The sequence below is a fragment of the Zalophus californianus genome, chromosome 2, assembly GCF_009762305.2.
Source record: "Zalophus californianus isolate mZalCal1 chromosome 2, mZalCal1.pri.v2, whole genome shotgun sequence".
In the NCBI taxonomy this organism is placed as follows: Eukaryota; Metazoa; Chordata; class Mammalia; order Carnivora; family Otariidae; genus Zalophus; species Zalophus californianus.
Window position 1 is genome coordinate 32,162,288 of NC_045596.1, and position 17,085 is coordinate 32,179,372.

The window sequence follows — 17,085 nt, forward strand, 5'->3', positions numbered from 1 at the left end:
TCGACAAAGAGATAAGAGTGTAAGGAAGATGGAGAGGAAAGAAAAAAGACATACAAAGAGAAAAGGTTGGACTGAGCCATATAAAAGGCCAATGCAGATGAATACTCAGAACCCCTTTCTGCACAGACTCTCACTGCAAGGATCCGATCAGGTGCACACATTCATTAAACACACAGTAACCCTAGGTAAAAACTTGTTCATTCAAATGACAGTGAGGCACATGGGAAGGATAGTCCCCATCCAGCAATCGTTTAGCACCATCTCCTTTGCTCCCATAAAGATACAGTGGCCAGCAGACCTAGGAATCAGTGACATAATGGAAGGTGACCTCATCATGTCCAAGACATAACTGTCTACTGTCTTCCCAAGCCACCCTATGTACCCTCTTCCTTGTACACAAAATACAGCACTTTCTCAAAGTTAGCAGGATATATAACTTGCTTATACCCTTGGATTATTGCCCTTGTGAGGTTCATCATCTGGGTACCCCTTTCACAGGGACCCACCCCCATGGGCAGATGTACATTATATAGCCATCCAACATTTACTTAGAAAAGAGGCAGAATGCAGAAAAGGTAAAAGTTGACTGGGATGGCAGCACTCAGCCTTCCCAAAATCATCCCATGCCATTCAGCTGCAAACTTGCATTCCTCGCTCAGCAAATTAAAAGTATGCAGTTCGTTAACTGGAATAGAAGACTTAGAGTGCCAGCAAGAGCCACAGTGGGCCCAATGACCAAGGTGTCATTGGGCACTGATGATCAAGCTATGAAAAAAGAGCCATGCACTCACCAACTTTATATAGCAACAGCAGAATGTGCACAGCTGGGGTCAGGCCAGCCAGAACACCCACCCAAGCACCAGCGCAAAAGCAGAAGAGTATGTGTCCCCACAGCCCAGCTGCCCACCTACCCCCCATCCCGGCAGTCATCTTGGAGAGGAGCAAGGGAGAACAGACAGGAATCTGAAAAAAAAAATCTGAAGAGACAATTTAAATTACTGTTCCAGAGTAAATTTACCAGATTGGACTAAATTTACTTTCACCCCCTGCTGGACAGGGCTTTTAAGGGAGATCGACTTAGTCTCTGCCCAGCCGAGTAAAATATAAGGAAATTTTAAATCTTCTACACGTGGCAAATGAATATAATTTTTCTAATTTGCTTGAAATTATAATATTTTTTAAATAATTACCTTTAAAAAAAGTAAAGCTTTAAAAAAAAAAAAAGCATTCTAAGGCAATAGGAAAGGTTTCCATATGTCTGGAAGATCCCAAAGCCCAGCAACTGACTCTACCATTGCACCTGTTAACACCAGATGCACATGCTCAATTGTTTTACATTCATCTGTTTTTGGATCCCTGATGCTAGCATATTGCTTGGCATACAGTAGGCACGGATTAAGTGGTTATATCATAAAATACTCTTCCAAAATAGACTTTCTAGGTAAAGTGGGGCACACCGCTTAGTAGAAAGGATCAACCGTGGTAATTCCGAAGAGGGTGTCGAGGAAGCTAATAAGCTTTAGAAGTAAGATAGATGTGATTTTGATCTTTTGGATGCCTACCTTTCCCTCAGACCTATCCGGTGACCCAAAGTGCCTCATCGGCACCCTGCCTATCTCCATGACTTTCTATCAAAAATCCCATTTTATTCAGTCCTGGTTCTTGACTCTAGGAGAAGATATAAGTCAATTCAAAATATGATTTTAATAGCCCGTCACAATGTACATGGATATTTATATTTAAAAATAAATTTCAGCCTTTAATACCCAGGTGTGGTAGTGTTGCTTCAAGCACAGCTAATAGGCATGTCCAAAGTTACTCTGAGGTCTTTCTAGTGTCCCTCAAATCACAACCCACAGATGCCTCCTCTGCTTCTGAGTCCAGCTAGACCTCAGGAAAAGCAGATTTTGAAAGAAAAAATGAACAGATAAAAGGACTAGCGTTCTTCCCAGTCATATTATTGCAACAACAAAATTTTTCAAATATTTAACTTTTAATGAAGTTAATGTGTTAGCCTTTATTTAACTTTGTTTCCAATTCTCTTTTTCCTCTAACTTCCTTAAATACTTACTTTTGACATCCATTTCTAGGTGCAAGGAAAGATGTGTACAATTATTCAGGTATTCCATAGTCCTACAAGTGTGGTTCATAGACTTTTCCTTGGGTGAATCTTCCTCCATGATTGCTGGCCTTCTCATGTGGGTTTTTAGATTACAAGTAATGTTATATTCTTCCAAGGGATCAAGTATAGGAGCTACAGTGAAGTTAAAATGTTGACAAGGTGAACGAAAATCATTTGCCTTCACTTCCGTTGATCCTTTCATGATAAGAACTAGAAAGAGATTAAGAAAATGTTACTTGCAAAATAGTAATGCGTAGTAAGAAACCACACACCACTCAAAACTAAATACCATCCTTCCTCTACAAAAAAAAAAGTCAAAATAAGTTCACTGCACTAAAAATAACGATCAAAGTGCCTACATTTTTTTAAGATTGTGAAAACCAGATAAGAGTGGGGTTGAAATAGAATTGGAGCATTTCAAAGAAAATATAGACATTTCCCTGATGATCTGTGGGACAGGTTATAATGCTCCAAGCCAGAAATGCCCCCATTACGCCCATTCCGAAGTCCTGGCCGACCAGAGAAGAAGGAGATGGAGGAGGAGGAAGAGGAGGGGCGGAGGGCAGAAAGAACACAAGGAAAGGGAAAAAAAGAATGAAATGTTTGCCATTGTTTTAAGCCATTGAGTTTCAAGGTAGTATGTTACACAGACATAGTAACAGACATAACTTATCAATGCACTATCCTACATTTCCAGGAGGCAGAGAAATAGCATCTGGAGTTGCCAAGCCTTAAAACACTTCCTAGTTCTCTAGCACCATAAAGGTATTTCCCCAACTTGCTTTCTGGTGAATTTGACCCAGAACCCTGCAACAGCTACAGCACTACTTAAGTAAGAACCCAGAAAAAGATAGATCTTTTATATTTCATCCAAAGTCAATGCCAAGTAATCTCATTCCCATTCTCAAAGAACGGGGAAAGATGCCAATATGGTGTGATACAGGAAGCAATCTCACCGAATGGGTTATAAATAATAAATCTGATGCTTGGGCCTGAGGCCACTAGTGTATTTTCTGACTACAAATGAGTTATTTAATTTCTCAATGATGCAAGTTGATTTGATTTAATTAAATAATATATATTGATCTCAAAATAGATGCAAGATTCAGTTACACATTACACATAATACATAGTTATTCTTTCATTTGTTTATTCATTAAAGAAATATATATTGAGCGCCTGATGTCAGGCATTATGCTAAGATCTAGAAATATGGTGAACAAAGACAAAGTCCCCAACATTGAGCGGACATTTAGACAAGCAAAAAGGCAATTCAAATACAGTGGATACATGTTAGGCAGGAGAAGGTACAAATGTGTCAAAAATTCAGTGATTTCTTGGAAAATCCAACTTTGATTTTACTTTTTTACTTTTTAAAAATTCAATACCTTTGAAGAGAGCTTGCTAACTACTCCTTTAACCATCGAATGTACATAAATTATGGTGGCATTTTGATGTATTTCAAAAGCAGATATTTTTTTTTGATAAAGTAAACCAAGAATAAGTAATATCCCAAAGCCCTACAAGTCACTCATCAAAAACCACACTTGCTGAGGGTTTTGATACCTTTGGATTTTAAATTGGAATATATTATTACTTTTTTAACATACTAAGATAATTTATTCTTGATAAACTTTATTATCACTTTACATTTACCTTTTGATGTTTGTTCCTGAGAAATAAAATCCAGACTTTTTTTGGACTCACAAGCTAAACATGAGGAGCACATTTTCAATTCACTTGTGATGCCTTGGCAAATCCTGGTGAAGTTTTGAAAGTTGGAGTGATTTAGAAAGATGCCCATAATAGTCTGAGATTCTCTTACTGGTTTCAGAAAAGTCACAAAAGAAAAATTTAAAGAGCGGAGTGAATAGTTGAAATTAGGTTGCAAACACACTTCCAGACATGATAGCTCCAATATATTTCCTATAAAGGAAAAAAAATTATTTACTATTATATTCTGAGGTTTTGTCATTCCAATAAATACACAATAAGTTCTCAGTTTTTCTTAGGTGGATACAGTATATTTCAGCTTGTCAGTGACAAGATTGTTTTTATATGAATTAACAACATCTTCATTTAAATATTTCTTTTAAAGATTTGTAAACATTCCCTATTAATTTTCAGAGAAGAGAACTAGAGGTGTTCTTGGAAACCCTAACATTTTCACCATTCTCTCCTGAGAAAGTCCTAGAGGCCAAAGTTCAACACCAATTTAGCTGGTCTGAAATCTAGATGTTTGCATGACCACCATCCCTTGGAAGGCTCCAGAGAAGACTCTGTTCCTTGCCCCTCTTCCAACTTTTGCTGGCTGTTGGTATTCCTTGGCTTGTGGCCACATCACTCTAATCTCTGACTTTCTGGTTACATTCCCTTCTCCTCTGTGTCTCTATCTTCTACTCTTCTGTGTCATCTCTCTCTGCCTCTCTCTTATAACCATCTTATATAAGACACTTGTGATTGGATTTAGGTTCCACCTGGGTAATGCAGTATTTCCCCATCTCAAGATCCTGAAGTTGACCACACCTGTAGAGACCTTTTTTCCTTGTAAGGTAACAGGTACAAGTTCCAGGCTTTAGCACAGGATATCTTTGGTAGCCATCATTCAACCTACCTGAACCTCCAAAGATGAAATTTAACTGGATGACATCATAATTTTTATTTTTGTCTGAAGACAAACATCAGGTATGGAAATGATGATACAAAAGGAAGAACACTGCATTCAAAATAAAAGATAAGGACTCTACTGCTATATCTGTCATCAGGCAAGATACTTGGACAATTTACTTTATCTCTGTAAGTCTTGTTTTCTCATCAGCAAAATAGAGATAGTAACTCTAGATCCTGCTAACCTCATACAGTTATCATAGCATCAGGTGGTATAGTACATATGAGAACACTTTTGAAGTGTGTACAAATGTATATTATTTAAAAATAAAACCTGTAGGGATGCCTGGGTGGCTCAGTCGGTTAAGCGACCGACTCGTGGTTTCTGCTCAGGTCGGGGGATCGAGCCCTGCATTGGGCTCCACACTCAGTGCAGAGTCTGCTTGAAGATTCCCTCCTTCTGCCCCTCCCCCCACTCATGCTCACGCTCTCTGTCTCTCAAATAAATAAATAAATCTTTTTAAAAATATTTGAACCTACATTCCAAAGCGAAAATTAATAATTCAAATCCCATACCCTTCATTTAGGGTAGGATTATCTGTGGTTCAATTCATACAAGTAATTAAAGCTCACTGTATAAAAATTGAGAATCCCTATTTAGCAGTAATATCATTTAAGGAATAGGTAACCTTTCTCTCAGGTATCCCTAGTCTGACAATCATTTGCTAGTATGAGAAAATAACTTACATGCTCAATTGTACCTTTATGTGGCTTTCTTTACCATTTCTTGTGTAATCATACAGGGCAAAATAAGTTTTGTAGTTTTTCTAAATAATGTGGAGCACAATGAAAGAATCACTTTAGTTCTTACGATCACTCTTAGTCATAGAACTTAGTTCAATCTTAAGAGAAAACCAGGCAATTGATTGATATTAAAGATTTTTTTATTTGTGGAATTTGTACTTTAATAGTAATTCCATAAGTGTCTCATTGCTGATGATTATATTTTTATTTAATAAAATTAGAGGCTTATTACCAGCCCTCTACATCTGAAGTTGTTTCTGTAATAATTCACATGTGATTTCCAGCGATAAACACATTTCATACTTGAGTCGCTATAAAGGTTTTTTTGGGAGAGAAGATGGTATTTTACTCAAACCCACAATTTTATGTCTTAATATATTTATAGACAAAGTTGTGATCAAATTATAACTAATTTTTAAAACAACTGTCTTTGGTAATAATGTCAGGAAGGACATAGAAATTTACCATCTGATGGAACTCTATAACCTATGGTTTTTTTACACTACCAAAACACACAAAAACATTTCTTGCCATGTTTCCATTTTACTCACTGGCATTTTTGATCTTATAAAATTTTCCATTTCTTGAACTTGTAATCCTATGATACAACCAAGATAGGGAAATAGAGAGAGAGAAGTTTTTCCTGTCTGTATTACTGTCCTCTTATCCAATAAGTGACCATCCAGGCTTTCTAGAACTAATGATATATCCTTTATATTTGTATCCCTTATATAAAATGAGGTCATTTTATGATGGCTTTTAAACCTTAGTTTTAAATAATTCAATTGGAAAGGAAATAAATAGAAGATATATCCTTCCCTGGTATAATTTTAAGAAATAATGAATTCTATTCAACCATTTTTGTTATCAGGTGAGCTATATTCTCATCTCTATAAACAAGGATATATGAATTTAATTACTGCTATTAATATTGTTGGGAGTCAGATATCTAAATTCTTACTCCCATGGATAGAAATGCATTCCAGAATTCTTCCCGTACTATAACTGCAATCTCCCAGCATAAGTGTACAGAATACTAAATAGAATTAGGAAAATATATTACAATATAGGACAAATGCTCAAGTCAATCTTTTTTTTTTTAAGAAAACCAGAGAGTAAGACTAAAGAAACATCAACTATCGTTATTTTCTTTTTTAACTTCTATTATAAAACTTTATCATATATAAACATATGTAAAATGTTGGTGTCAGTTAAAGAATAATAAACACCATGTATCTATTGTGCAAATTAATGATATCAATATTACCAATATCAATACTACCAATACCAATATTACCAATATTACCAATATCTGCAAGCACCCTATCCCTTTCCATCCCTACATACCCTTTCCCAGAGGTTAACCACTATCATGAATTTTGTGTTTATCACTCCTTTGCTTTATCTTAAAGTCTTTCCAAAATGTATATATTTCTAAATAACATTGTTTCATTTAGCATGCTTTAGACACGTATATATATACAGGTAATATACTTTATGTATTCATCTATGACTAGCCTTTTTTAATGTTTTAGTCATGTTGCTGCGTATAGCTATGGTTAATTTAATTGTCTGTGGTATTCTTTTGAACGAATAAACCACAATTTATTCATTCTTCTGACAGTAAACATTTGGGTTGTTTCTATTTTTGCTGTTATGAATAATGCTGCTATGAACCATAGCCCTCATACATTGCTGGTGGGAATGTAAAATAGTGCAACCACTTTGGAAAACAGATTTATATTTCTTATGTGTTAAATATACCCTTAGTATATAACCCAATAATTCTACTCCTAGGAATTTACACAAGAAAAATCGAAATAGGGGCACCTGGGTGGCTCGGTCGTTAGGCTTCTGCTTTCGGCTCGGGTCATGATCCCAGGGTCCTGGGATCGAGCCCCGCATCGGGCTCCCTGCTCGGCGGGAGGCCTGCTTCTCCCTCTCCCACTCCCCCTGCTTGTGTTCCCTCTCTCGCTGTGTCTCTCTCTGTCAGATAAATAAATAAAATCTTAAAAAAAATAGAAAAATCGAAATACCTGTACATGTTTTTTCATGGCAGCTTTTTTATTTGTAATAGCCAAGAACTGGAAACAATCCAAAAGCCCAAAACTAGTGAATATTAAAGCAATTCCTGACATATCTATATAACAGAATACTACTCAGCTACAAAAAGCAAGAAAATACTGATCCAAACAACATGTACAAAATGAATCTCAAGTGCATTATGTCAAGGGAAAGAAGCCAGATACAAATGATTACATAGTTCATTATTCCATTTATATGAAATCCTAGAAAATAGAAAAGTATATTGATAGTGGGAGAAGGGTCCTTATACAGAGGAGAAAGAGGGACCTTTGGGGGTGTTGGAAATTTTTATATCTTGGTTGTGGTTATCTAGTCACATTTGTGTAAACATTTGTCAAACCTTGAACTATATACTTAAAATGAGAGTATTTTATTATATGTAAATTTTATCTCAATAAATTGTATTTTTGAATAATGCTACTATGAATATTCATAAATGTATCTGCTGGTACAAAAATACAGAAATTTCTCTAGTATACACACTGAGTAAAATTGCTGGGTATTCAGTATGTGCATCTTTGATTTTTTTTTAAAAGATTTTATTTATTTATTTGACAGAGAGAGACACAGCGAGAGAGGGAACACAAGCAGGGGGAGCGGGAGAGGGAGAAGCAGGCCTCCCGCCGAGCAGGGAGCCCGATGCGGGGCTGGATCCCAGGACCCTGGGATCATGACTTGAGCCAAAGACAGATGCCTAACCATCTGAGCCACCCAGGCATCCCCATCTTTGATTTTTCAAGAAAATGTCAAATCATTATATGAAGTGATTGTACTAATTAATACTCTTACATGTGATGTATAAAAGTTCCCAATGACATACATCTTGGCCAAGGCTTTTCAAGTTTTGCCAATTCAATGGGTGTTAAATAGAATCTTAGTATGGTTTAAAAATGTATTTTCTTTTTTTTTTTCTACTTTTCCATTTTTTCTATTAGGTTGTCTTTTTCTTTCTTTTTTTTTTTTTTTAAATATTTTAGTTATTTGATAGCGAGAGAGGGAGAGGCAGCACAGAGGGAGAGGGAGAAGCAGACTCCCTGCTGAGCAGAGATCAGATGCAGAGCTCGATCCCAGGGCCCTGAGATCATGACCTGCCACTGAACCAACTGAGCCACCCAGGTGCCCCTGTTTGTCTTTTTCTTATTACTGTTTAGGAGTTCTTTAATTTTTCTGTTTAAAATTTTAAGAAGTTCTTTATTTTCTTAATTTTTTAAAAAACATTTTATTTATTTATTAAAGAGAGAGAGCACGCCTGTGTGTACAGGAGCAGGGAGGGGCAGAGGGAAGCAGAAAAGCAGAGAATCTCAACCAGACTCCAGGACTGAACACAGAAGCTGACACAGGGCTTGATCTCACAACACTGAGATTATGACCTGAGCCGAAACCGGGAGTTAGGCACTTAACCAACTGAGTCACCCAGGTGTCCCAAGAAATTCTTTAATTATTTTATCAAGATATCTTCTCATAGATTATACCTTATCAATTCATTTTCTTTATGACCTCTTAGTTAAAAGAAGCTCTTAATTTGAATGCAGCAAAGCTATCAATCATTTCTTTACAATTTGTGCTTTGTGCCTTATTTAAGAAATCTGTCTCCCTTAAAGTTAAAAAGATTTTCTAAAAGTTTTAAAGTTTTGCCTTTTACATTTATGTTTTTTTTTTTTTTTTTTTAGAGAGAGAGAGAGAGAATGTGAGTGGTGAGGGGCAGAGGGAGAGAGAGAATCTTAAGCAGGCTCCACACCCAGCCCAGAGCCCAATACAGGGCTCCATCTCATGATCCTGAGATCATGACCTGAGCCAAAATCAAGAGTCAGATGCTTAACTGACTGGGCCACCCAGACGCCCCCATGTATGTTCTTCATCTATCCGGAATTGGGTACAGTGTGGGGTAGGAAGCCACATTAATTTTTCCACACATGATAATCAATTGCCCTAGCATTTATTGGGTAGTTTATGTTTTCCTCACTACTTAGAAAGATGCCTCTGCCATATATCAAGTATCCATAGATATATGAGTGTGTTTCTGGGATCTCAATTTTGTTCTATCAGTCCATTTTTCTATCTTGGCAAAGATATTATACTGATTTAATTGCTTTTGCTTTGTAAAAAGCCTTTATATCTGATAAGAAAAGCCCCCTCACTTGTTCCTTTAGGAGTGTCTTAGCTATTCTTGGCCCTTTACTCTTTCCAGTAAATTTTAGAATCAGCTTGTTAAGTTCAGTGAAAAACCTAGTTATGACTCTGACTTGAATCTTGAAATCCCCTGGAGAAGAAAGATAAGATACTGAGTTCCTCCTCTCACTTTTTTCTTCCTTTCTTTATCTATTTATATGGGTCTTCTTTGATATCTTTCAATGAAATTTCCAAATTCTCTCCATGATGGTCTCATATATCTTTTGTTAGATTTCCTCCTAGGTACCTTACCTTTCGTTGCTAGTGCCAACAGGATCTTTTAAGGAATATGTTTTCAATTTGTTAGTGATATATGGAAATACAATTAACTTTTGAATATCAATTTTATTCTTTGTCACTTTATAAACTTCCTTATTAACTTTTATTTCTTATAAATCTTTCAGGCTTTCTATGCAGATAGGCATAGCAACTGTAAATAATAAAAACTTTATTTCTTGATTTCCAATCCTTATACATTAATTTCATGTACTTTTTTTTAAGATTTTATTTATTTGAGAGAGAGAAAGAGCATACATGTGTGCAAGCAGAGGGAGGAACAGAGGGGGAGGGAGTGGGAGGGAAAAGAATCCTGAACAGACTTCCCACGGAGTGCAGAGCCTGAAGTGGGGTTTGACCTCACAACCCTGAGATCATGACCTAAGCCAGAACCAAAAGTCAGACACCTAACTGACTGAGCCACCCAGGTGTCCCATTTCTTTTACTTTTCTTATTGCACTGCCAGGACCCCCAGGACCACAATGAATAGACATGTTGAGAGAGGTCATCCTTGCTTGCTCTCAATCTTAAGAATACTTAGAATGTCTCATCACTGAGAATAATATTTCATATAATCATTTTTGGAGGACCTGTATCACTTTAAGGAAGTTCTCTTCTATTCCTACTTTGGTAAGGGCTTGGATTCACGACCCTGAGATCAAGAACTGAGCTGAAATCAAGAGTTGGACACTTAACTAACTGAGCCGCCCAGGTACCGCCCAAATTTTTTTATCTGAGATTGGCCTGTAAGGTTAGGGTACCAAGATAAACTAGCCTTAAAAAATAAATTGGAAAATATTCCCATTTTTTTAAGGATTTTATTTATTTATTTGAAAAGAGAGAGACAGAGACAGCAACAGAGAACATGAGCGGGGAAGAAAGAGAGAAGCAGTCTCCCAGGACCCTGGGATCATGACCTGAGCCAAAGGCAGATGCTTAACCGAATGAGCCACCCAGGTGCCCCAATGTTCCTGTTTCTATCTTCTGAAAAGGTTTATTATAAAATTGCATTTATCTATTTAATTTGTTTCTTGAAAGTTTGGCAGAACACGCGTATAAAATTATTGAAACCTAGTATTTCTTTCAGGGAGTATGAAACCATTGGCTCAACTTCTTTAATTGTTATACAACTCTTCAGCTTTCCATTTCTTCCTAAGTAGGTTTGGGTAAGTGATATTTTTCTATAAATATGTCCTTAATGTTTTAAATTTATTGACTTAAAGTTATTCATAATAATCTCTTATTACATTTGAAATTTCTACTTTGTCCTTTTCCAGTTCTAACATTACTACTAGTGCCTGCCCATTTTTCATTTTTTGATTATTCACTTTTAATAGACAGAATAATAGCCATATCCTAATTCCCAGAACCTGTGAATATGTTACATTACCTGCCAAAGAGAAACTAACGCAGAAGATGGAATGAAAGTAAGCTGCTGCACTTATCTTAAAATAGGGAAACTATCGGGGCGCCTGGGTGGCTCAGTCGGTTAAGCGGCTGACTCTTGATTTCGGCTCAGGTCATGATCTCAGGGTCCTGGGGTCCAGCCCTGTGTCGGGTTCCACACTCATCGGGGAGTCTGCTTACGGATTCTCTCTCCTTCTCCCCCTGTTCCTCCCTCCTCTCTCGAAAATAAATAAACAAATCTTTAAAAAAAATTTTTAAATAGGGAAATTATCCTAGATTATCCAAGGGCCTTATATAATCACAAGTGTGGAAGAGGGAGGCAAAAGAATCTGTGTCAGGTAACACAACGTGACAAAGACTCAACAGGCCATTGCTGGCTTTGAAGATGGAAGGAAGACAAACTGGGGCATGCAGGCAGCTTCCAGAAGCTGGAAAAGACAACGGAATGGATTCTCACCTACTGCTTCTGAAGGGAATGCTATTTTTGTACAGCATTTTAGCTCTTTCTTGTTTTATCATTGACACACAATTGAGTAGTTACTTTTGTTTTATGCAGTTAATCTTTTCAAGATTTATTTAGATATATCCACATGCTTATAATTATTAAGGGTCTTTTCCCGGCCATTTCTTGCATCTCTGGCCTCCCTTCTAAGATCATAGTTTTTCTCCTTAAGTTAATTCTCTATAAATTCCTTCACTGAAAATCTGCTGATTGTAAACTCTCTGTTTTCACTCATGAGAAAATGTACAACTCGTCAATTCCAGCTTGACATTAATTTTACCTCAGTACTTTGCAGGCATTTTTCCACTGGCCTCTGAATTTCATTGTTTCTTTCAAGAAATGAGCTGCCAGGCTAATTCTGGTTCCTTTGAAGACAATCAGTCTTTATCTCTGGCTATTTTTAAGAGCTCTTTAGTTTTCATGTTCTATGGAATTTTGTATTTATTCTCTTTGGGACTTGTTAGGTTTCCTGAATCTGAGGATTCAAACATTGTCTTTTCCCCATTCTATCTCTTCTCTCCTTTGGTAGCCTCAGTTAGAGATCTCTCCCTCTGTTCTCTATGTCTCTTAACCTCTGTTTCATATTTTCTCTTTCTCTGGCTCTCTGTGCTGTATTCTCATTAATTTATTCAGATCTATATTCCCATTCCTTAATTCACTATTCAATTGTGTCTGATCCGTTTATTCCATTCCTTGTGTTTCTATGTCATGTTATTATATTTTCATAATTAGAATTTTGAGTTTATTCTTTTTCAAATCTACCTGATTACACATTCTTTTTAAAGATTTTATTTATTTATTTGACAGAGAGAGAGGGAGAGAGCACAAGCAGGGGTTGGGGGACAGCAGAGAGAGGGAAAGGGAGAAGTGGGCTCCCAGCTGAGCAGGGAGCCCAATGCAGGGCTCAACCCCAGGCCCCTGGGATCATGACCTAAGCCAAAGGCAGACACTTAACCGACTGAGCCATCCAGGTGCCCCTATGTGATTATATTTTTTAAACTAAATTTAATTTAATTTAATTTAATTTTAAATTCCAGTATAGTTAACATACAGTGTTATATTAGTTTCAGGTGTATAATATAGTGATCCATAAATCTGCCTGATTATTTTTAATAGTCTTGTCTCTGACTTATACTTTTTGATACCATTTTTATTGAAACAAACTAAATACTTACTTTATATTGTATATCTCATAACCCCAATCTGGATTCTTTAAAGATCTGATTCTGCTTTTTTGTCTCTGTTGACTCTTGTCTATTAAGTCTTTGTGTTTTATGATTTTTGATAGCAACTCATGTTCCTTAGAATTTTGTTTAGGAAATTATTTGAGATCTGATTTGAAGATGTTTTCCCCCAGAGAGAATTGGTGTTTAACTCTGCTTGGTGTCTAATAGCACATTATCTAAAAACCACCTTAAATTAAATTTCTCAGTGTGGTTAAAAAAAAAAAAAAAAGGAACCCTTATATACTGTTGGCATGTGAATTAGTCTATCCCCTGTGAAGGATCCTCAAAAATTAAAAATAGACCATATCATTCAACAATCCCACTTCTGGGTAGATATCCAAGGGAAATGAAAACAGGAGCTCCCAGAGATATCTGCATTCCCATGTTTATCACAGTATTATTCATAATAGCCAAGATATGGAAACAACCCAAGTGCCCATCAATGGGTGAATGAATAAAGAAGATGTGTTACATATACAATGGAATATTATTTACTTATGAGAAAGGAGAATATCCTGCTATTTGTAACAACATGAATGCACTTGAGCACATTATACTAAGTGAGATAAGATAGAGACAATTACCATATGAGATCATTTATATGTGAAATCTAAAAAAGTCAAATGGAAGAAAGGGAAGATGACAGCAGAGTAGGAGGACTCTAGGCTTGTCTCATCCCATGAACACAACTAGATAACTATCAAATCATCCTATTATCCCAGAAATCAACCTGAAGACTGACAGAACAAACTCCACAACTAAAGGGAGAGAAGAGGCAGAGACATGACTTAGGGGAGAAATGGATCGTGGGTGCTGTGGAGGGGAAGAAGCCATGGTCATAGAGAAGGGCGAGAGAGAGGGGGGAGCACACAGGGGAATGTACAAGGAGAATGATTCCCCAAAGTGCTGGGCTTGGAAAATGAGAGGGGCTGAATTCCGTGAGTTCTTGCAACCAGGAGGGTTTAAAGCCTGGAGTTTGAAAGGTCAGTAGGCTTGGCTAAGATAGAACCTGGAGGACACTGCCCTGCTCCTGGAGAGAAGGCAGGCAAACAACCTGGGGGCAGGGGGAGCAGATAGCATGGAAATAGCAGTCTGAAGAGCGCCTGAGGCACACAGTGGGGAGATTATTTGCTCTTCTCAGAGCATGTCCCTGAGAGGCAGTGCTCATGAAGACTCCTCTCAGGGAACAAAGGAGCTGGCTGGTGCAATTTCCCTTCCCCGCCCCTCAGGATAGACACAGAGCCACCAGCAGGAGGCAACGCAGCACTGACACTAGCTGCCTATCTTGCTGACATCAAGCCCCACACACCTGCTCTCCGGCTAGACTGCCCTTCTCAGTCAAGCCTGCCTCAGTCCCAGCTCAGTGAGCCCCTCACTGGGAAGACCAGCACAAACTCTTACTCACACCACATCTCCTAACCTGAGAGTTCTGCAGGGTCTCAGTTCTGGTGGAAGTGATATCAGGTCTCATTTCACAAGCAGATCAGAGCACACCTTGTTAAAATTTGCTACATTCAGGCCAAGGACCAAACACTGCACACAGCAGGCAAGGAGAGCCTCTGCAGATGACTAGCCTGCAGAATAGAGCAACCGAAACACAATAGCAGGCCACATGCAGTGCACATCAGAGACATTCCCTGAAGGATCAAGCCCTGGACACTACATGACCTCTTCTTCATATAGCCATTACTTCCAGGAGCAGGAAACATACTGGCTTTTAAAACACACAGAAGGCAGAAACTTAGGCAAAATGCCACGACAGAGGAATTTATCCCAAATGAAAACAAGATAAGGCCACAGCCAGAGAACTAAGTGAAACAGATATAAAAGTAACATGCCTGATGGAGAATTTAAAGCAACAATCCTAAGTATATTCACTGGGCTTGAGAAAAAAAATAGAAGACATCAGTGAGACCCTTACCACAGAGATAAAAGAGTTAAGAAAGAATCAATCAGAGATGAAGAATGCAATAAACAAGATTGGAAACAGGCTTGATGCAATGAACAGCAGGCTGGAGGAAGCAGAGGAATGAATCAGTGACCTAGAAGACAAAATAGTGGAAAGTAATGGAGCTAAACAAAAGAGAAAAAGAATTATGCAACACGAGAATAGACTTAGGGAACTCAGTGACTCCATCAAACATAGTAACATTCGTATTATAGGAGTCGCAAAAGAAAAAGAGAAAAGGGGGCAGAAAATTTATTGGAGAAAATAATAGCTGAAAACTTTCCTAATCTGGGGAAGGAAACAGACATCCAGATCCAGGGGCACAAAGAACTCCCATTAAAATCAACAAAAGGGGGGTGCCTGGGTGACTTAGTTGATTAAGCAAGCATCTGCTTTTGGCTCAGGTCATGATCTCAAGGTCCTGGGATTGAGCCCTGTGAGTCTGCTTTCCCTCTCCCGCTGGCCCCTCACCACCCCCACTTGTGCATGGGCTCTCACTCTCAAATCAATAAATAAAATCTTTTTAAAAAACCAACAAAAGCAGGCCAACGCCAAGACATAATTAAATTTGCAAAATATAGTGATAAAGAAACAATCTTAAAAGCAGCAAGACAGAAGGAGTCCCTAATTTACAAGAGAAGACCCATAAAGCTAGCTGGAGATTTATCAACAGAAACTTGGCAAGCCAGAAGAGAGTGGCATGATATACTCAAAGTGCTGAACGGGAAAAACCTGCAACCAAGAATACTCTATCCAACAAAACTATCATTCAGAATAAAAAGGCGAGATAGAGAGTTTCCCAGACAGACAAAAACTAAAGGAGTTTGTGACCACTAAACCAGCCCTGCAAGAAATACTGAAGAGGACTCTTTGAGTGCAAAGGAGAGCCCAAAAGTGACAAGAAAGGATCAGAGAAAATCTCCAGAATCAACCACAAAACAAGTAATAAAATGGCAATAAATACATATCTATCAATAATTACTTTGAATGTAAATGGACTAAATGCTCCAATCAAAAGACATATGGTGTCAGAATGGATAAAAAAAAAAAATACAAGACCGGGGAGGGGGTTTGGGGGATGGGTTAGCCCAGTGCTGGGTAATAAGGAGGGCGCGTGTTGCACTGGGTGTTATACGCAAACAATGAATCATGGAACACTACATCAAAACACTAAAAAAAAAAAAAAAAAAGTATAGGGGATATCTCTGTATTACTTCTTACAATTCTGTGTGAATCTAAAATTATCTCAAAATAACAATTTCAATTAAAAAAATATATATGATCAAGGGGGGTAAAAATTCTATGGGATGCTTTATTCAGGCAGTTTTTTTTTAAAGCCCAAAATAAGATATATGGACACCATATGTGTCATTGATTAAACATTCTGGTAGACTTAAAAATTAAAAAAAAAAACAAGACCCATCTATATGCTGCCTACAAGAGATGCATTTTAGAACTAAAGACACATGCAGATTGAAAGTGAAGGGGATGGAGAAACATTTATCATGCAAATAGATGTCAAACACTCCAATCAAAAGACATAGGGTGTCAGAATGGGTAAAAACAAAACTAAACAACAAAAAAAAAAACAAGCCATCTATATGCTGCCTACAAGAGACTCATTTTAGAACTAAAGACACCTGCAGATTGAAAGTGAGGGGGATGGATGCAAATGGATGTCAAAAGGAAGATGGAGTAACAGTACTTATATTGGACAAACTAGACTTAAAAACAAAGACTTGTAACAAGAGTAAAGAACAGCACTATATTGTAATGAAGGGGACAATCCAACAAAAAGATCTAACAATTGTAAATATGCATGCAACATGGGAGCATCCAAATATATAAAATAGTTAATAACAAACATAAAGGAATAATCAATAATAATACAGTAATAGTAGGGGACTTTAACACCCCACTTACATCAATGGACAGATCA

At 37.4% G+C, this 17,085-nt stretch overlaps 1 protein-coding gene across 12 annotated transcripts in view; it reads right to left on the reverse strand.

The window, feature by feature from the left end:
• TMEM156 (transmembrane protein 156) overlaps window positions 1-17,085 on the reverse strand; it is a 59,250-nt gene that overhangs the window by 19,482 nt on the left and 22,683 nt on the right. For 6 of the 12 annotated variants that reach the window (XM_027599737.2, XM_027599734.2, XM_027599739.2 and 3 more), the window contains 2 exons: window positions 3,779-4,048; window positions 2,072-2,332 (listed from right to left, as the gene is read on the reverse strand). In XM_027599737.2, the coding sequence (XP_027455538.2) occupies window positions 2,072-2,332; window positions 3,779-4,048 (531 nt within the window). Of the gene's footprint in view, window positions 1-2,071; window positions 2,333-3,778; window positions 4,049-4,736; window positions 4,839-5,476; window positions 5,557-7,363; window positions 7,419-11,453; window positions 11,642-17,085 lie in introns of those variants that run through there. The other 6 variants (XM_027599741.2, XM_027599742.2, XM_027599744.2 and 3 more) reach the window with 6 other exon arrangements.